Source organism: Mixophyes fleayi, chromosome 8 (assembly GCF_038048845.1).
Source record: "Mixophyes fleayi isolate aMixFle1 chromosome 8, aMixFle1.hap1, whole genome shotgun sequence".
NCBI classification, from domain to species: Eukaryota; Metazoa; Chordata; class Amphibia; order Anura; family Limnodynastidae; genus Mixophyes; species Mixophyes fleayi.
In genome coordinates this window covers 113,923,081-113,944,131 of record NC_134409.1, presented here as the reverse complement: position 1 = coordinate 113,944,131, position 21,051 = coordinate 113,923,081, and the positions used below count along the sequence as shown (strand labels likewise).

Below are 21,051 nucleotides of genomic sequence, written 5' to 3'. Positions count from 1 at the left end.
AAGAGCGCTACAATAAAAAAAAACCAAGAAACCTTCTGCTGACTTGAATTCCTCTTATGTTTTTTCTTGCTAAATAGCTTAAATCCAAGTTATACTTTAATTTTCGGACAGTAAACTGCTAGTGAGTGTTTGACATTTACTATATTCATCACTGACAAAGTTACTGTAATAAACTCTAGACACTAATGTGTGGGCTTGATTTAAAGCACTTGTTATAATTTTACATTAATTTGTTTTTTTTTTTTGCAAATCTTTTTATTTTACCTTTTCAGAAGCATAATAATAAAATTCCTACACTCAAAATAATCAGAGTACATTAAGTATGTTCAAAGGATGCATATGTCTGCATCATTTGAGGTTGTTAATATCAACATATTAATAGCAGGATAGGATGGTGGGGGGGCTGGGGTAGAGGTTATCAGGTATTATAAGAGGAGAGGAACTTTTTTGATTGACGTTTAGAGCCCAAGCTGCTATTGCATTGTCACTACCTCTTTACAGAACAGTGGATTGCATATAACCACCGATTATTCTGTGCATGTAAGAAGTTCAAATCGAATTGTGTTACTATGGTATAGTGAAAAATGACTTAACAATAACGACCTCATGATGGTGCATGGATAATTGCAGGGCAGATCTACAGTCTATCCACATTTACGTGATGTCAGGTCTGTATTGTACAATGTATGAGCAGCACATGTATTCTGCATAACTTCCTCTGTCATTTCCTCAGTACCTCCCTATCACCTCCCCCTGCATTATGGTGCCAATCCCTCTCAGCCTTCCATGTGCCAGTCCCCCCGGTGCCCCACCCAGAATACTCCTGCCCCTTAATGTGTGCCAATCCCCTGTGGGTTCCTTCTCCACACTGTGCCCCCTAGGTGTGTACCCAGCCCCAGCCCAGTGCCCGCCCCCTGCTGAACCCACCCCTTTCTTTCCAGCCTTTATTGCCCTGCTCAGTGTGCGGTCCCCGTCTTCCTGCAGCTGCCCAGTGCCCGCACACTTCTATCTAATCCCCGGCATCAGTCCTCTCCATGGCGGATTACCATAAACCCGACCAGCAGACTCTGCAGGCCCTGAGAGACACGGCCAACCGGCTGAGGATCCTCTCCATCAAGGCCACGACGGCGGCAGGCTCGGGGTGAGTGACCATTAATGGGGTGTACTTACCCTGCTCAGGTGGTGACACCCGCTTTCGGGTAACTGTGAATGCCAGGCTGGGTTCTCTGGGCACCAGTGTACCCTACAGTGTAGTTATAGAGTGACACTTAGGGCTGGCATTAAGTTTTAACTTCTCTAGAGAGTGCTATCTTTACTGTGCTTTCTAGACAGAGACATGTCATGTCCACAGCAATCTGCTGCGGATCAGTGGTTGTAAATGAAATTATTTATGCAGAAATATACAGTGAATGGCACATTCTAAATTATAATATAACTTATTGATTAATCACTTGTAGTAAGTCTACAAAGTTTAATAAGTCTGTGTAAACCAATCAGAAGCTTCCTCCAGGTGTAGTATGTTATAAAGTTGTCTGGCTATAGTGGAAGTTGTGTGGTTTCTTCTTTTCCCACACTGATACATGATGTATGTGTACATGATGATATTTCATAATTTAGGAGGTAACATAAGTATTACATATAAGAAGTATGTATCATATATCCTCTGCATCAGATGTTAAATTGTGCAAGACTCACCAGGAACAAAAAAATGAAATAATCTGTTCCAGGAAACAATGCTTATTGTTCAAACATAAAATAAAATTATTCTTGTGTAAGAACGGAGAATCCTATAAACTCTTACAGAATAAGGAGTGCCTTGGGTGTGTTTGGCAGGATATTCTAGGTGCTGATTTGAGATGCATAATATACCTGTTCATTGTCTAGCACAGTTACAAAGGGTCGTTTAGCTATACATTAGGATGTATATAGATTATACACAGTAAGGTTCATTTATGAACAGCAAAATATGCAGTTCTGCACTGTTTATTTATTTACACAAGTGCACATATTTGTCCGCCAATCTGTGCCTAGTTTTGCAGATACACCTAAAAATCTGTATGGAAGAAAGTATGAAGACATCACTACAAGTGCCAAACTGCTACCACTTCTGACCACCCCCTTCAATAATGTAAACGTTTCAGTTTTTCTTCTAAAATATTTTTCAGTTTATGTCTTAAATAATTCATGTGAGCGAAGAGACTTGGGGTTAGATTTACTAAGCTGCAGGTTTGAAAAAGTGGGGATGTTGCCTATAGCAACCAATCAGATTCTAGCTGTCATTTTGTAGAAGGTACTAAATAAATGAAAGCTAGAATCTGATTGGTTGCTATAGGCAACATCTCCACTTTTTCAAACCCGCAGCTTAGTAAATCTAGCCCTTGGGGTCCGTTTTTTATTACGTGTCAATCTTTTGTGTTCGAAAAATTTTATTACATTGGTGAAATTGCGCATATAGGGGCAGATTCAGTTGCCTGCGCTGTTCTTAAGAACATTGCGGACGCGCGTTTTTACCAGCATTGCGGTAAAAAGTAACGCAGATTTTTGTTTGCACCTCTATGGTGGCACGGGCAAAAATCTGCGTTACTTTTGTGAAAAAAAAATCTGGGCGAGGTGTCTGGCAGCTGCTCCGGAGGCACCTTGTGCAATTTTTTGGGAGAATTGAATCTGCCCCATAGATGAGTTTTTATTTATTATTGTTTATTAGTATAGTATAACGCCATCACATTTCTAGAGATTATGGAATCTTCTCATCAGTCCTTGTCCAATTCTAGTTTACAATCTAAGTTCCCTAACACAGGAGCACGCACTCCTTGTAGTGCCCATTTTTGTCAGATGCCAATTAACCTACCTGTATGTATTTGGAATTGTTTTTGGGTAGGAAACTAGAGCGCGCAGAGGAAGCCCACGCGCTCACGGGAGAACATACAAACGTCACACAGATAGAGGTCGGATTCAAACCCATGGCCACAGCGCTGTGAGGCAGCAATGCTAACCGTTCAGAAAAGTGCAACTTGAAAGTGTAGAATGCATCCCATGGAAAGTAATGGATTTCTTTGGCATGGGGTGTGCTATCTCCACCCCTTTATCTCATTGAAATAATCATGTTATGCAAAACAAAATATTGTTTTTGCATGTGGATGATTAAGTAGGTGCGCTAATCCAGCAGAAAACCCTATCAGAGGGTGCAAGCGTCTGCACCCCCTCCGCCCCAGCCTCAGCCATCCTGGTCTGTAAATCAATGCGCTTACCCATATATACAGTACTAGCAAAAGTAATCACGTGGTATCACAAAATAGCATTTGCACTGTGCTTGTAAACATTTGCAAGTGCATAAATCAGACTTATAAAGCTTAAAGGAGAGGTGTGTGTGTGTGTGTGTATATATATATATATATATATATATATATATTTACAAGTTAACCCGTGCATGATACTCATGCATTCTAGTCAAATCAAGCTACTTAAGGTGTTGAAAAGGTTCTTGTCATGCATTTGGGGCTAGGCCAGGCCTCCTCAGGGGGAGAGCGTTACTTCCCGACGTAAGCACCCTTTTTTAATCTGTTTTGTCTACATGTCACCACCTCATCATTCTTCTCCATCACCTCATCCTTCATCTTCATCGCCACATCCTTAATCTCCATCGTCTTACTGTTCTAAAACCTCTCGATACAAAACGTTTCTGCTAAACACCTTATCGCTGTGCTCAATCAGTCTTCCTTGAAGGGCAGTATTCATAACCTGCACTTTCACATCACTGCTTCTCCGTACTCGTGAAAATGCGACATACAATTGTCCATGACCAAAGACAGGCTCTGGTAAATAAATACCCACACGGTCAAGAGTTTGAGCCCTCAACTGGTAAATTTAGCCTTTACTACCCCTCCCACGGGGGGAAGGGGGGATGATGGAAGTTAACTGACTTCACTATTATAATTTTTTTGTCAAATAATGTCAGTATACCAAATTTCAGGTCAAATGGATGAGCCCTTTCTGAGAAAATAGTTTTTTCCACACACACACACTAACACACACCGCTAGGCTTATATATATTAGATATTTAAATGCATAATGACTGTTGGGCAAATGGAAGTGCCCACTTGGCAACAAACATTTGTAACATAAACTCTAATAGCATTTAATTAGCCCTAATACAAAATAACAGGGTGAAAAAGCTAAGACGCTAGGGCAGTGTATTTATTAAAAGTTACAGGAATGCATGTAAATATCCAAACATTAAAGTAGTCTAACGGTGGAGGACCACTTTAACTTCTATATTGAGGCATATAAACTATATATTTTGTTTTGTAGTTTATCTGTACATGTATTTATTTTTAAGGTATTTTCCCCTTTAAAGTAAGTTCCAGATTTGTATGATTTGACCCTTATAACTTTTGACAATGAGAGTATTTTCTCTTATACTGTGTATATGGCATTGATCGACAATCTGATAGGTGCTGGGGGGGGGGCCTCTCTAACCTTCCAAAGGGCCACACGTTACCCTTAATTTGAGTAATAAGTTAAAACAATACTTTTAATCAGAGACAGAGACACCAATTCTGTACTAACATATCAACAGGCGTGTTAATAAACAAGTGTCACAAGCTATAACAAACAAAGCTGTCAATAAAGCTCTGGGGTAAAGGCTTGGAGGGCCACATGTGGCCCATCCCCGGTGTATGGACTATTAAACTGTACTAATCCTCTTGCTCTGAATGCACCAGTGAAGTGTGAGTCTGTAGTTATTTCATCTATTCTAGTTGAGCTATAATCAGTCAAGTTTTCCTTAGTTGAACTGTGCAATATGTATGTTGTGCAATACTGCAGTAATATTCAGTATAATCTCCGACAGTTCCCAAACTAAATTTCTTCATTAACTTTACTTTAAGGCACTATAAAAACTCAGTGTAAATTTATTCGGGGACATCGGATAGGCCCTTTCCAAACTTCTTATACCCATCAGTTTCTGCTCCAGACCTGTCAGGCCGTCAGTTCTCCACCATGGAAGAATACATACCATTTGTCGGTGTCTGAAAGCATGAATCATTTCGGGCCCAAAGCACAATAATTTTATGCTTTTGTCACACAGAATAGCAGTCAGAACTAATGAATAACAAACACACAAGATGCCTTTGGTACGTTGGTGTGCCAGATGTCCCCAGGCCTCCTCCATCTCCCAACCTCTGCATCTGTCCTGTCCATACAGATCAGCTCATCCTGGCCCAGACATCCCAAATATGTACAAATTCATCCATATCTTATTTCCATTCATTACCAGCGGCCTCTACTGTTCTGGCAGCTGCACCACTCATAAAGAGTGTGAAATGTCAATTTCTTGGCATACAAGAGAGGTAGCCACTTTGAATTGTTCAGCTGTAATAATAATAAGTATAGTGGATTCAGGCAGCAGCTTTAGTGCTACAGAATATTTTTATTTCAGGAGATAAAAAGGACATAGATTGTATCCAGGGCCATTGTGACACAAGTGTCATGGGCACAGTGGCACAGATCAGAGTGAGCTGGTTGTGGTAATGCATTTTTCTGTTCCTTTTAGATTGGTTTTCCAAGAAACGCCAACTGAGTCCCTCCCACACAGAGCGCAACAGCATTCGGCTTGAAAGAGCTCTTGGTGGAATAGTCACCCACTGGCGTCAAGTAAAATGTGATCGTGTTTCACATGCGATGTGTAACTAATGCTGGCACCTGAGTCAAGGGCAGAAGTGTATAGGGCAGGCGGGTTCCAAGACACTTCCACGGCTGCACCCCAAACCGCAGGTGTAAGAAGATGTGGGTATAGGGTGCCATCTGCATATCCATTTACATATTTTTAGCGTTAATATGCTAGTAAGAACAGAGACTAACTGGCCTAATAGATTCAGAAGACAAAACACACACAGGGGTTAATTTACCATAGCTTCTAAAAAGGAAAAGTGATGGCGTTGCCCATAGCAACCAATCGGATTATAGATCATTTAGTATCTCATTGGTTGCTATGGGCAACACCTCCACTTTTCTTCTTTCAAAGTTCTAATAACTCCCCCAGAGTTTTATATTGTCTACTACAGTACAACCTGTTTTAAAACACTGGTGATAGAAAGGGGGGGCTGACAGGAGTAGAATTGAAAACAAATATTTTCAGGATTGAAATTGTGCAGATGTTTAGGAGGAAAGTGGTCAAATTAACTGACAGTTTAAAATATATACTGACTAACCATGAAATATATACTGACCAACCATGAAATATATACTGACTAACCATGAAATATATACTGACCAACCATGAAATCATGGTTTTACCTTACAAAGGGGAATGGGACAGAGCAATGTTCTGTAGATCTCTTGAGAGTAGATCATTGTTGCCAACATTGGCAACTTGAACTTGAGGCCCGGGAGGCAGGTGTGTGTGTGTGTGGGGGGGGGGGTGGGGCTTGAATTGTGTCATTATCCCCGCCCCCAAAGCAGTCCACTTTTTCCATCCAATAAAAATAGGGGGCGGGGCCACAATGGCGCATACACAGCGCCACTAAACCCCGCCCCCTCTGCCCGGGAATCGGGAGAATTGCCTGCTCTCCTGGGAGTCCAGGAGACCAACCTTGATTTCCGGAATCTCCAGGACATTCCGGGAGAGTTGGCAAGTATGGAGTAGATTAAAGTCTCCCATGATTATTACCTCTCCTTTTAATGCCATTTTATTGATGTCCTGCAATAAGTTCCTGTCCAGTTCCTCTTCTTGAGCTGGTGGTCTACAGATCACCCCAGTACGAAGTAAAGCCTCATCTGCTATTTCTGGCAGCAGTGGGTTGAGGAGGCAGAAAACAACTCATTTGTACATGTAATTTAGTATATTTTATGCACAGTGCTCATTTGTATTAGGCAGCTTATTTTAGGTGTAGCAGTTTAGTAATTATAATAATTATGAGGTAACCCCTCATTGCTTAAGGACTTTCATCTGAAAAACATGAAGGAAGTTTACTTGCAACTTGAGGTAATTATTTTGAAAGCAGTAGAAAAACAGAAGAAACACAATATAAGTAACCGCAATCCTAGGAAATAATTGTTGTTCCTGTATATAGGGTGTACAAATAGCTTAGTGTTGAAACCCAAACAAGCCCTAGAGAGTTATGGGGTAATATAGATATAGAGAGTGAGAGAAGAAAGAGATATACCAGTGTTGGCTAACCTGTGACACTCCAGGTGTTGTCAAACTACAAGTCCCAGCATACCCTTCCAGCAATAAACTGCTATATATTGGCAAAGCATGCTGGGATTTGTAGTTTGACAACACCTGGAGTGTCATAGGTTAGCCAACACTGAGATATACTGTATCTGGTGAGGGTGTAGCTTTAATTTGGAAAGTATTCAGAAGAAAGATTTTGCAGGAAGGAACGTTGTATAAGATTTATGGTGCCTAAGCTCTGCAGCATTGATTGACAACTGGGAATTCCTTTATCACCAACGATTAACACTTTGCACCTTGTGGATGATATATTATTACACATCAGCTGATCAATATATACAGCAGCTCCCACTGATTTTAAAAGTGTTTACGTTTTACCCATCAGTAAAACACTGTGGAGGTAATGCATGAAACACAAAGTGACAGAGCGAATTCAGTGTTGGACCTGCCATGCTCTTTAATTTACGTAAGTGCGCCTAGATTTCTGACAGGGCACATATGTTTACAGAGCAAGATAGCCGCATGTGCAAAGGATGAGACATTTGCCAAGGCAAAGGGGAGAAGTTGGGCAAAGTAAGGGTGTTCATAGACCTTTATTTTTTTTAAGGAGCAAAGACGAGATTACATTTTGAGGAGCAAGATTGTTATAATGAGATTGAAAGGTGATATATTTTCAGGGGTATTCCTTGTCATGTACAGTCATTCGCTCTCCAAAATTGAACTAGACAGCCTGTCTGCCATAGTGCTCTGTCTAAAGATGTTTCTGCCTCTCCACACATCCTGGCACGCTTTAGATTGCAGAGGAGGCGGGACCTCTATGTGTACTGGGCCAATCATTGGGGTGCGCTGGTGCGAAACCAAGGTGTTTTGCAGTGTGCCTCTTGTGCGGTTTGTAATTGACAAGTGGAGGCCGCCATTTTGTCGTCTGACCAATATTTAGATAAAATAGCTTATTGCACTAGAAAACTGACTGATATCACTGATATCCAAGGCGCTTGGTGAGTATGCACTAGGAACCAGTGACAACACTGAGGCCTGAGACACTTTGCGCCTCACGCCTCAGTGATTTCACCGTTCCCTAGAGAATTGATAAGCATCATACTGATGAATGTTCATTCAGAACTCAATATGGCTGCCTTTACGTTATTCCTGATAGGTCAACTTTAATAAATGCCAGCTTGCAGAATTATAATGTTCTTTGTGCAGAAAATATATTTCCCCATTTTTAGAATAAGGGACAAAAATAAACCACTGCCTCTGCTTAGCCCGTTAAGGATAAAGCCCAAATGAATTATCTCCTTGTTGCTTTAGTTTGTGATGAGTTGGCATTCTCTCATTCCTGGTGGGTAGTCAGCCCTGTAAACAATCTTTACTTGTCTTGTCAAAAGCAGCTCGATCAGCCTGAGTTTGCACTGTTAATACCACTGGAATTCTTGCTGCACTTTTATCTAATATGAAAGGATGTGATTAGCACAATATTGAGTGATCAAACACCACTTTATGGAACAGGGTTCCTGTTATGACATAAAGGCCGTTGTGTAAGGGATGCATAAGGAGAAGAGCGATTTCACAGATACCGCTAAGAGATTGTAAGACATAACAATGGTTCAGGATTTTTTTCACTAGTGAAGAAACTGACTGTTTCCTCTTTGCTGTATTGATTAACATTCTCTCTGCTAAAGGTTCCTGTTTAATCATACTGAATTAACTGGAAATATAGCAACATAGAACTTTGTAGATCAAGAGCAATAGGCCCATCTAGGGCCTGATTCATTAAGGATCTTAACTTGAGAAACTTCTTATTTCAGTCTCCTGGACAAAACCATGTTACAAGGCAAGGGGTGCAAATTAGCATTCTGTTTTGCACATAAGTTAAATACTGACTGTTTTTTCATGTAGCACACAAATATCAACGTTAAACTTCAGTGTACAAATAAGCTATCAAGTATTTGTGTGCTACATGAAAAAACAGTCAGTATTTAACTTATGTGCAAAACAGAATACTAATTTGCACCCCTTGCCTTGTAACATGGTTTTGTGCAGGAGACTGAAATAAGAAGTTTCTTAAGTTAAGATCCTTAATGAATCGGACCCCTAGTCCCTTGTTTCAATGATTTTTTTTGCACCTTCAGATGACTTTGAATTATTTTTATCTACATGACCTCCTGCGACTTTTGATTAACACAATGATTTGTCTTTCTACCTGTCTTCTATACTTGCAAGCAAAGTATGTATTTTATTCTGCAAAGTTGTTTTTTTCCTTTAGCCAAAAGTTGGTTTCTGGATACAATGGTCTTCAATGTGGAGAACGCAGCAGCTCTGTGTCATAACCAAAGGCAACTGAAATAAACAACTCTACCTGATGATATATTTACATGGCTAAAACAATTGAGGAAGGAATACAGAGCAATAAAACAATGTATTTAGTAAGAGTTGAGGACATTTACAAACCAGTAACGACACAGATAACCCATTTAGTGGCTAATCCGTAGGTTAGATAAACTTTTATCTGTAAATTCTGGTACTTTTTGTTCTATCAGACCCTTTGCTTTAAAAATGCAGAAACAGAAATGTATATAGTGCATGTGTACAGGATGGCATATAAACAGAGTTATATCTGTATATACAAAGTTATACACTTATTTTAATCAAAGCAGATATGTGCCTTATTTAATTAAAGTGTAGGGTATATATACCTTATGTAACTTGAAGTATAGTTTTATTTTGTTTGTTTTTTAAAATGTTCTATAAAGGACATAACCATATTTATTCTGCACAGAGAACTTTATTGATCAGCATATTTTGTTGGGAACGTACCTCCCAACATTTAGACTTGCGAAACATAATGAGCACAGCCGCCGATCTGGCCAAATCCTGCTCTGATTCACCAAAAACTCCCACTTTTGTGCCGAATTTTGCACATTTTTGGTAAGTCCCACCCCTTTGAGGTCTATTAATCGGAACATTTGTGATGTTAAAGCAGCATTCTGAGTTAATCTATACATACGTACCTGCTGATCGCCTCAGTGGAGCCCTGGGAACTGCAGACTGAAACACTTTTTCCCAGACTCCTCTATTTCTGAAGTATAGAACCACAGAAACCTTTATCACTCATCACTTAAAAATGGCCGCTGATATGGGTGTCAGCAAGAGGACCAATAAGAAGCTGTGAGTTCTTATAAGATGTAATAGTTCATTGGTCACTGCAGTTGTCATTGCCTTATCAGTGGTTATATAAATTGTTTGTAAATCACTGGTTCTGAAGGGAGATGTGCTATTTATGGCTATTAAAAATATTCTCTTGCTACGTAAATGAAGCTCGAGATTCAGTATGTTACATTCAAAAGTTATCAGAGTGAGAAAAAAAATAAAAAATTTGATAGAGGACGCTTTTTTTAATTGTGTAGATATTGTTGTTATGGATAATGTCAGTATTATTAATAATAATAATAATAATAATAATAATAATATTATTATTTTGTGACCACACTTTCCATACACAAGGGTACAAGTTATACCTCTCCCTGTTTCAGCTTGTGAAGAGGAGGCAGCTCTAGAACTTGGCTAAGTATGAATGGAGTTTGAAGGATTGGAAATGTTAAACCTGCATGTACAATCCTGTGTTTAATCTTTTGTTTGAGTTTAAGTAACAAATATAAACTTTATAGTCTTATACATTGTGTGCCAATCGTTGGACTAACATTTATTCTGCTCTGTAAGCATGAGTAATCGGTATTTGCAGCATGTATTTAAACATCTATGTACGTTCTAACATGCATGTGGATTCTGAGGAGTCTTGTGTATGTAAACAAGGGTTAATTTCTGGGTTAATTAGAACAATGTTTTCTAACCTAGTTCTTATATTTTCCAGAGTAAGATCATGAACCAGATGGCATACGTCATTTTAACTCTGGTTGGTGATTCCTGGATTCTGGTTGTTAAATTTTAAATATGTGTATTTGCTGTTTAATCACTTTTTGGCACCCAATTTGAATTTTTAAAATTGGCCCCTTCTCCCTCTTTCTTCCACAATACTGCTCCCAATGAAATAAAGACATGTTTCATTATACTAAGCATAAAATTATATAGTTTTATCAATGTCTTTTGTTATCGAAAAATCTGAATAACTACAATTTATTCTTTTAGTACTGATTAGAACATTATAATGTGTGATATGTACTGGGCACTCTGATGAAAGGGATATAATGGGCAAGATAGAGGCCACGATTAAATATATATATAGATATATATCCCCTTCCCCTACAGAATATTGTTCAAGCTCCTCACACTTACTTTCAAGGCCCTCTCCAACTCCACTGCTCCCTACATCTCCAACCTCATTTCCATCCACGCTCCATCCCGCTCTCTGCGTTCGGCTAATGACCGTCGCCTCTCCTCCCCCCTGGTTACCTCCTCCCATGCTCGCATCCAAGACTTCTCCCACGCTGCCCCCCTCCACTGGAACCAGCTCCCCCGCTCCATCAGAACATCCCCCAACTTGTCCAGCTTCAAACGGGCCTTAAAAACCCACCTCTTCCTCAAAGCCTTTCAGTCTCCCACCTAACCAACCTCCTTCCAGCCTCCCACCTACCGCCCTCCCTATCCTGCCCTCCTCCTGCCTCCCTCCTCGTCATTGTCCTCTCCCCCCTCTCCCTCTCTGCGTTCCCCCCTTTCCTCCTCCTACCCTTGTGTCTCTCTCCGTCCTACCCTCCCCTTAGATTGTACGCTCCTTCGAGCAGGGCCTCCTCTCCTCCTGTTCTCCACCACCTTAACTCTGCTCTCCAGCTCCTTGTCTCCTCCGTGAGGTCCTCCTGCCCTTCTGCCCCTCTAGCTACACCGCTGGGGGCTCTCACCTCTCATCTAGCTGTACATTGAGCTTCCGAGTTACTGTGCTTTTTGTTAACTGTTCCGTGCTGTCTCTCCCTGTATCGTGTTTCTGTCTGTCCCTGTACGGCGCTACGGATACCTAGTGGCGCCTTATAAATAAAAATTAATAATAATAATTATAATAATAATATATATATATAATTTTTTATCCAGAACCTGTCTCCGGATTCACAAATGAAGGGGTTAAGTGGCTATCCTGAGACATCTGTAAACTTAAAATATAAGATATGTTTTTGAAAAGAGGTACGGATAACATACACAGATATACTAGTAAACATTTGAGCTGTAGGTATCCAAGTCGATATCTACACAATGGACTAGAATCTCTATAGCTGCTATCGTTACTGTTTCGCCTCTTTCTCACTATGAACCAGACGACACAAAGTGTCATAGAACGATTCTTTTGTAGCTGATTGCAAATTTTTTGTCAATGTTTCCCCTCCTAGACATCCATCATCATGCTGCAGCGCAGCCGAAATTATGTCTGTGCTGTTTTTCCACATAATGAAGTATAAGCCTCAGGACCCCAAGAACCCCAACAATGACCGTTTTGTGATGTCTAAGGTACGGGAGAACCATAATGCTGAATGTCTTCCTTCGCCGTCAGTATTTGTCTCTCCAGAAGCGCCCAGCGCTCCCATGCTGATTTAGAGACGTCGTCTTTCTATTGTATTGTTGTCTGTTTTTCGCAGCTGTGTTGACTTTTTGGTACTAGACAGATTGTGTGGGAATGTTTAGTCCCAAACAAGTTTCCTAAGTGTGTGATGAGATGTTTCTGATCGCACCTAGTCCATCACATATGTGCTGCCAGGATCTTTCAGCTTGTTTTGTCTTTTCTAAAAAAAAAAAAAAAAAGAAGATTAAAACTTCATGGGAACATTAAGTCCACAAACTATTTTTCTCTGTTCAGGGTCATGCAGCTCCGATTCTGTACGCAGCCTGGGCAGAGGCCGGGTTCCTGCCCGAATCAGAACTGTTAAATCTGAGGAAGATCGACTCCATCCTGGAGGGTCATCCCGTGCCGGTATGTACTCTCTATTCTTGTCATATATGTTCATATTAGGTTGTGTTTGTACATCGCCTTCATAGGGCAAGAATCCAAATGAAGTCCTCAGGACAGCACACAAGTCCCAGTATAAAAACATGGAACACAATGAGAGGTCGTCACGTTTATCATGGTAGAATGGAAGAGACACCTGGGGGCTGCAGGACCGGGTTGGGTACGCTTCAACGGTCGCAAGAAATCCGACACAGACAAGACCTACAAGAACAAAACGATTTGAGGAAAAAACGACTGGAATCTACACAGAATTACCTGAAAACTGACTTTGTAGATATCCAATGGCAGCAGAAGGCTGACAGGACGTCCTTCCGAATGGACAGCTCTCCAGCAGTAGTGTCTGACGTCAGTGCGACCTAAATTAATTTTAATTTAAAGTGGCAATGTCCCGCTGGTTAAGTATTTAAACACTTAACCTGCGGGGTCCCGACATTGCCACTTTAAATTAAAATTCATTCAGGTCGCACTGACGTCAGACACTACTGCCGGAGAGCTGTCCATTCGGAAGGACGTCCTGTCAGCCTTCTGCTGCCATCGGATGGCTGCAGAGTCAGTTTTCAGGTAAGTCTGTGTAGATTCCAGTCGTTTTTTCCTCAAATCGTTTTGTTTTTTTTGTAGGTCTTGTCTGTGTCGGATTTCTCATGATCGTTGAAGCTATGACCACCGCAGGACCACCCCTTGTAGCAACTGATTGGACATTAAAATTATAAAGGAAATGACCAACTGATAATACTATAATTATTACGGTAATAAAAATGTGTTTTAAAAAATATATATATATATTTTTTTACATTAAATACATAAATCAGGATGATTTTAATGCATACTGTGCATAGTCTCTTTTTATCTTTTCTCTTACTTGCATAGCCATGTTCTGTGCTACCTAGTGGTATACATACGTGTAGTTTTTAATATAAAGACTTTGCCGTGTCAGTCATCACTATCAGTCGGTGCTTACACCTGCCCTGTAACTGGTACAAATAGTACAGCTAAAAACACATTCTTAAGAGAACTTAAATCAGCCCCATCTGCGTTGGCACGCCCTTACTATACATTGCCTACGTTCATCTTCCCGTTCCCTCCCCCGTTCCCTCCCCCTGTTCCTTCCCCCTGTTCCCTCCCCCGTTCCCTCCCCCTGTTCCCTTTCCCCGTTCTGCCCTTCAAGTCCAGGCAGTGGTAAGTGTAGATTACTTTCAGACATGACCTGCATGCAACTGTGTTCATTGGCTTAATGTCTGTTTCTGAGCATGGGCAAGATGCGGCACAACAACATGGCTTATGTCTGACGATGAGTCCACCCGCAGTGTAACAGAAGGGGAGGCGGCCTGGCTTACTACAGCTCAGTCTTTAGTTTATCATGCATGACATCAAACGCACCTATCGGATGCACTCTATATGTTTTGAATAAAGCTGCCCTATAAAGCTAATGTTCTCTCCCAATAAGTTATTTTTCTGTATGATTTCCTCACAATAAGGTGCAACTAGTTTTGTTTCATATTTCCATCCTGGACACTTTAATAAATAATCCTGTTTATTTGTTGTTTAGAAAACATACATCATAGCAGTTACTGTAACACCATTGGATGCTTTCTGTTTTAGAGACAAGAATTTGTTGATGTGGCCACGGGATCTCTGGGACAGGGGCTGGGAGCAGCAGCTGGGATGGCTTATGCAGGAAAATACTTTGACAAGGCCAGGTAAAACCGTCTATTGTCGCCCCAATGACTTGTGTGTAGGTCATGATTAGATGGATGTTGTTCTTCTTGGGATTAAAGTGAGCCGAGGACAAAAAATAGAATATATCTGTGTTCCAGTTACATTGTCATCACTCGTTTACGTGTTGCCTTTGGACCATTGATTCTTTAAACCCTGCAGCTACTTATTCTTTAGTGTTCTCAGTCCTATTCCAAGCACGCCTCACAGCAGAACTGTATTCTGCTCCGCTCTAATCATAGATGATGAATTCTGTAAAATAAGAATTTGCAATCAACGTGCGTAACTGCATTCCACGGAATGACGAAGCAAAAGTGAAACTCTTGGGGTAGATTCAGTTAGCCACGAGGTGTCTCCAGAACGTCCACGAGACACTTCTTGACGGAGATTTGACGGAAATCTCACACCATAGAGGTGTGAGGGAGAATGAGCGGAGTTTTCTACCGTAATTACCGGCAAAATGCGCGGCACAATGTCTGCACGCCACATGGCCGGCAACTGAATCTCCCCCATTGTGTTCCCCAAACTTTGCATCTCTGCCAAACTCTCTTCGTGCAGCAAATTCTCTCTTCTCTATCCTTGAGTCCTTTATTATAAATGTCCCCGAGGAAATACTTACACAGAAATGATTTTCAATAACTAATTATGACCTGGAGAACCTGATTCCGTGTCTGTTTGCTGAGGAGTGTCTATTTAAGCTGCGGCTTGGCAGTGGTAGCAGGCTGTGATTATATTCCCGCCTTTTCTCTACCTCGCTTGAACTTTACCTCAGACGTGCAGACACAGTGAAAGGCGGAGGTTTGTTTTAAAACAAAATGATCCATAACGTCTTAATTCATTTCTGATGAAAGCATCAATTTCCTCACCCAAAATCGTACAAGTTACCTCTAGTTTCAAAATCTTATAAAATAAACTTAATATATTTTTAATTGTGCTGGCACAACTTTGGCTTATCATGGGTATTTACAAAAATGGATTGCAACAAACTCTGAGATTAGAACAGACACTTTTGTATTCACGTAAGAGCTGATTTACTAATATTTCATTTGAAGTGCCACCTGCACTAGGCAGATGAAATGTAAGTGTTGATTGGTTGGTGTGGTTAAGGGGAGAGTTAGAAAATGAGTACTATAGGCTCCTACTACATATTTGCTTGTCTTAAAGAAGAACAATGATCAAGGTACAATTTAAAAAAATTGTGTAAAATGAAATAAAATTTTAACAGTGCAGTTTATGTAATTAAAATTGCAGTTATGGTTGAGTTTAGCTCTTTGTTCTGATACTCTACCTGTTTAATTTGTAGCTATTTGTGGAGAAGTAATAGGATCATAGTACAAAGGTGTTTCAGAATTCTGCTGATCTTCAACTGGAATACTGCAGTGTTCTCCACTATTGTTACACTGCATTGGGATACACGGTTTTGCTGTCACATGACGTCCTCAGTCAGACATAAAGTTCTCAATAAAGAATTGGTTTTGTCCATATATTCTCCTGATGAGCCAATTAAAAAATAAATTGTAGTACTGCACTTTTCAGTATGGAATATTGAACCTTTAATTATTGTAACGTTTGCAGTTTCCGCACATACTGTCTGCTTGGAGATGGGGAGACCTCAGAAGGCTCTGTGTGGGAAGCCATGAGTTTTGCCAGTCATTACAAGTTGGACAATCTTACCGTCATCATAGATGTCAACCGCCTCGGCCAAAGTGAACCTGCCCCTCTGCAGCACAGAGTAGACATCTACCAGAAACGCTGTGAGGCCTTTGGGTAAGTGATGTTTGTGCCACATATAAAACAACTGACGGTCACTGGGCAGTTATACTACAGTAATGCTGTCAAGACAAATTACGGGCCCCTGGTACAGCAACTTCTTGGGGCCCCTTCCATAGCTGCTGAAGGGACCCTCCACTATACACAGGGCTCCGCCAACCCCCTCTGTGCGCCCCTTTTGGCTATTATTGGAGGTACAGTAATTTTGTTTACAACAACGTTGACAGAGGTAGCCTAATGTAAACTAATTTAATGGCGGGGTTATAGTAAAATAGAAGGGTTGTACTTATCTCACAAGCGAAATTAATATTAATGAGTAGGAGGGAAATTATGTAGTTTAATAATTAACAAGTAATAAACAAGTATAGAGCTTAGATTTATACAAGATAGTTACTGTGTTGGGGATATATGTAGTATTACTTTATTGGTATTTTATAGTCTGCTGCAGATTAAGGAGATTGCTTGCTACTAGGTGGTAAAGTATTGACTAACGCTATATTTATTATACATATTGCACTATACAAAAATGTTTCATCAATAAAAAAGTATCTTGGGTGAATGCTGTATTGTCTCCACTGCCAATGTGTAAAATTCTATGTATTATTAAATCATCGCTTCCTGTTTCATGTCATTTTATGTCATTTGTTTGTATCGTGATCCCCTCAATGTACAGACTATGTTGTCGCCTTATAACTAACAGATAATAATAATGCATTATATGTAAGCACAGTTCTGTTTCTGCAGAAGACAGTGGACAGTTAATGTTATAGTTGGGATTTTAAGACCTATAATAATGTTTCCTGAATCCAGTCACCGTGGAGTCTTAACGATGCACGTTTTCCAGGGTCACAAGTGAAATAAGTATTGGGGTTTGGGGGAGACAGAAAGAAGAAGGATGTGAAAGAGGAGGGGTGGGGATCGGTGGTAGACCCTCAAACAATAAGAACTGTGATAACAAATATACCTGTATACTCCGCACGCTGGTTACTTTCTCTCCCTTACTCAGATGGACCGGTGGCAGTCAATATTACGGCTATGGGAAAGCCGACATAGTTTTAAACGAAGTGACAATAACGATTGGTATAAGCCCGATAATAAGAAAAAGACTACTCACTATATAACAGATAATACGTTTATCCGAAGGTCTAAATGACCACCCACTGCAATATCCGAATGGGCTAAACAGCTACACTAGGAAATAACGTCATTTGCCATAAACCGAGTGAAAATGGCGTTTTTAAAGCAGCAATACTCGGACCCCACATCTGTATGCCATTATACATGGTGTGGGGTCTGGCTATTGCCGCTTTAAAATCTGCATTTTCACTCGGTTTATGGCAAATGACGTCATTTCCTAGTGTAGCTGTTTAGCCCATTCGGATATTGCAGTGGGTGGTCATTTAGACCTTCGGATAAACTTATTATCTGTTATAAAGTAAGTAGTCTTTTTATTATGATCGGGCTTGAACCAATCGTTATTGTCGCTTCGTATAAAACTATGTCGGCTTTCCCATAGCCGTTAACCCGTACCCCACCCAGATGGACAAGGCTTGGAATCATTTTCATTGTAATGTTTCCTCCTCCTTCTGGGATCACTGGTATTGAATATTCCTTTTATGTTGTAGGTGGCACTCTGTGGTCGTGGATGGGCACAGTGTGGAAGAGCTGTGTAAGGCATTCAGCCACGTGAAAAACCAACCCATTGCTATCATTGCCAAAACCTTTAAGGGCAAAGGGATCTCAGGTATAGCCCACAAAATATATTTAAATCTAACATTTGCTCTGCGGAAATCATTTTAATTAACCTGTGATCTTGTTCATTAATGAAAGATCACATAACATTTATATTGTTCTTGGTCAGTGATAGGCATCCTGATGGGGGCCGCATCAATCACAGTTCCTCGTGTGACATAATCGTGTGACCTTTAAAAAAACTTCACAAAAATGCATAAAACATGTTAATGATATATAACTAAATGTATTTATTTAGAACTTAATACGTCGTTTTGATATATTAGTGTTTTGTTATTTTAGCGCACGTTTATATATAATACTTATTCGCTCCTTCTGATGAGAGACATAGGCAGATCAGGGTGCTCCATACTGAATACAATCCAGTTGCAGTAATGATTCAGATTCAATGCTAAGCTGAGAGTTTAGCAGGACAATATATTGTAATGACAAGGAGTGTGAGCTGCGCATTGTGTGAGCTGGTCCAGGTCCAGTAGGCGTCTGCAGAGCCCTTATTGGAAGAGTAACATGAGCTGATATTTGGGGGATGAGATGCTAATAATTATTATTATTATTATTATTATTATTATTTATTTATAAGGCGCCACAAGGTTTCCGCAGCGCCGAACACAGTACAAACAATGGACAGTACAGGGAATAACAGTACAGAACAATAAACGAGTAATACCGAGACTTCAGATGCTCCAGGAAAATCAAGAATATTGAGGTTGGAGCAGAAGAGAAGGTAGAGAGACAGGAGGGAGAAGGGCCCTGCTCATTAGAGCTTACATCCTAAAGGGAGGGCAACAGACAATTGGCACAGAGGGAGTCAGAGGAGGGGAGCAAGCGCACCCTTTTCAAAGGAGGATCCAGAAGATGAGAGCGAGCATGGAAAGAGGGTTAAGTGGAGGGCTGGTAAGCCTTGAGGAAGAGATGAGTTTTGAGTGCCCGTTTGAAGGAGCACAAGTTAGGGGATAGACGGATGGAGCGAGGGAGGTCATTCCAGTGCAAGGGGGCAGCTCGGGAGAAGTCTTGAATTCTGGAGTGGGATGAGGTTATTAGAGTGGAGGAGAGGCGACGGTCATTGGCCGAGCGCAGGGAACGGGCGGGAGTGTGGATGGAGAGGAGATTGGAGATATAAGGGGCAGTAGACTGGGAGAGGGCCTTGTAGGTGAGGGTAAGAAGTTTGAAAAGAATTCGATAGGGGAAGGGGAGCCAGTGAAGGGCAAGGCAGAGAGGGGAGGCAGAAGAGGAGGGGCGAGAAAGGAAGATAAGCCTCGCCGCCGCATTAAGTATAGAACGAAGGGGGATTGCTGTGGCCTGCCTTTTGTGCCATGACGGGACACTTTTACTTTTGCCACATTTACACTAGCAACATAGCAACAGTGACCCCTGCAGGCTATAAAAACAGGCTAACCAAAATATTAATACTATACAGTGTAATAATGAGAGACAAATATATTCAGGGTCTTATGTAGAGGATGCAATTTCAGTCTAAAACGTAGGCATAAATTGCCTCTGAAAAAAAGACACTTTCTGTTCATGCACATCCCTTGCTTCCCCCGACTCGCCTCTATAAGCGTAAGGAGTCCTGTACATAAGATGCAACTGATTCCGCATACAGATCATAGTTGCCTACTTTTGCCTGGCTCCCTCCGGGAGATCACTGAAGAGGGGTGTGGGGGAGATAGCGGAAGGGGGCGTGGCTTTGTGAATCGCATCATTCTGCCCCCGTCCCCCAGTGACGTATGCCTGTTTTGGGTCTTTTTGCAGTGGTTAACAGACCAATGCAGGCATTCTGTCACTGGGGGCGGGGCCAAAATGGCACAATTTACTAAGACCAACCCCATCTGCCCATACACCTCCTCCATGACAGCTCTGAAGTGGGCCGATGTGGGAGAATTGCCAGCTCTCCCAGGATTCTGGGACACCTACCTGGAATTCGGGAGTCTCCCGGACATTCTGAGAGAGTTGACATGTATGAGACAGTTGCAAGTGTAAGTCTAACATATGCGCAGCAGTGAGATTCGTTTATGCTTTCTTCCGTCCAACTCTAAATGAGGCCACCAATGTTAAAAGAAACACTGTTCAGCTATATTATATTTTATACAACCATCTTAATTAATTATTTTTTTTCAACAACTTTATTTAGGTTTTCAAATATAACACAGGACATACATCATAGGTATTATGTTCATTCATGAAGGTAACAATTAAACATAAAATGAGCATTAGAGTCACTGATACCGCCACAGTAAAGTTGCAGATATAAACCTTAGATAGCCAAGTGAGAAAATGCCTTTGTGTTATAATAATACATAGTAAAATGTAACAAAATGGAATGGGGGAGAGGAAGAGGCAGGGTTGGGAAAAAATGCCGTCAGATTCAGGAAATGGAAACTGAATTAAACATATTTCAATTACCAAACAAGGTTTAATACTTTTTTACTTCATAAAAAGTAAACTAATAAATCATATCCTATAGATTGCAGTCACTACACTACTATATTTACTATATTATAGTGTAACACAGGCACCTGTCTGGTGATGCACACATGGACAACTTCTTGTTGTATAAACAGTACTTTTATTGTTCCATCACAATAAACAGCATATACTTCTTCAGGATGACACCAGGCAACCTAACACTGACTAGACATAATTTCCCTGTCTAGACACCGGCCACTGTTTGGCATCGGTCGCCATGCACAGTAGC

General features: G+C 40.8%; 1 protein-coding gene across 1 annotated transcript in view; it reads left to right on the top strand.

The window, feature by feature from the left end:
- The first annotated feature begins 924 nt into the window (after positions 1-924).
- Positions 925-21,051, top strand: part of TKT (transketolase) — a 34,496-nt gene continuing 14,369 nt past the window's right edge. The window contains exons 1-6 of the mRNA XM_075183221.1: positions 925-1,141; positions 12,508-12,625; positions 12,972-13,085; positions 14,721-14,818; positions 16,410-16,601; positions 18,230-18,348. Of these exons, the coding sequence (XP_075039322.1) occupies positions 1,035-1,141; positions 12,508-12,625; positions 12,972-13,085; positions 14,721-14,818; positions 16,410-16,601; positions 18,230-18,348 (748 nt within the window). The 5' untranslated portion in view covers positions 925-1,034. The remainder of the gene's footprint in view (positions 1,142-12,507; positions 12,626-12,971; positions 13,086-14,720; positions 14,819-16,409; positions 16,602-18,229; positions 18,349-21,051) is intronic.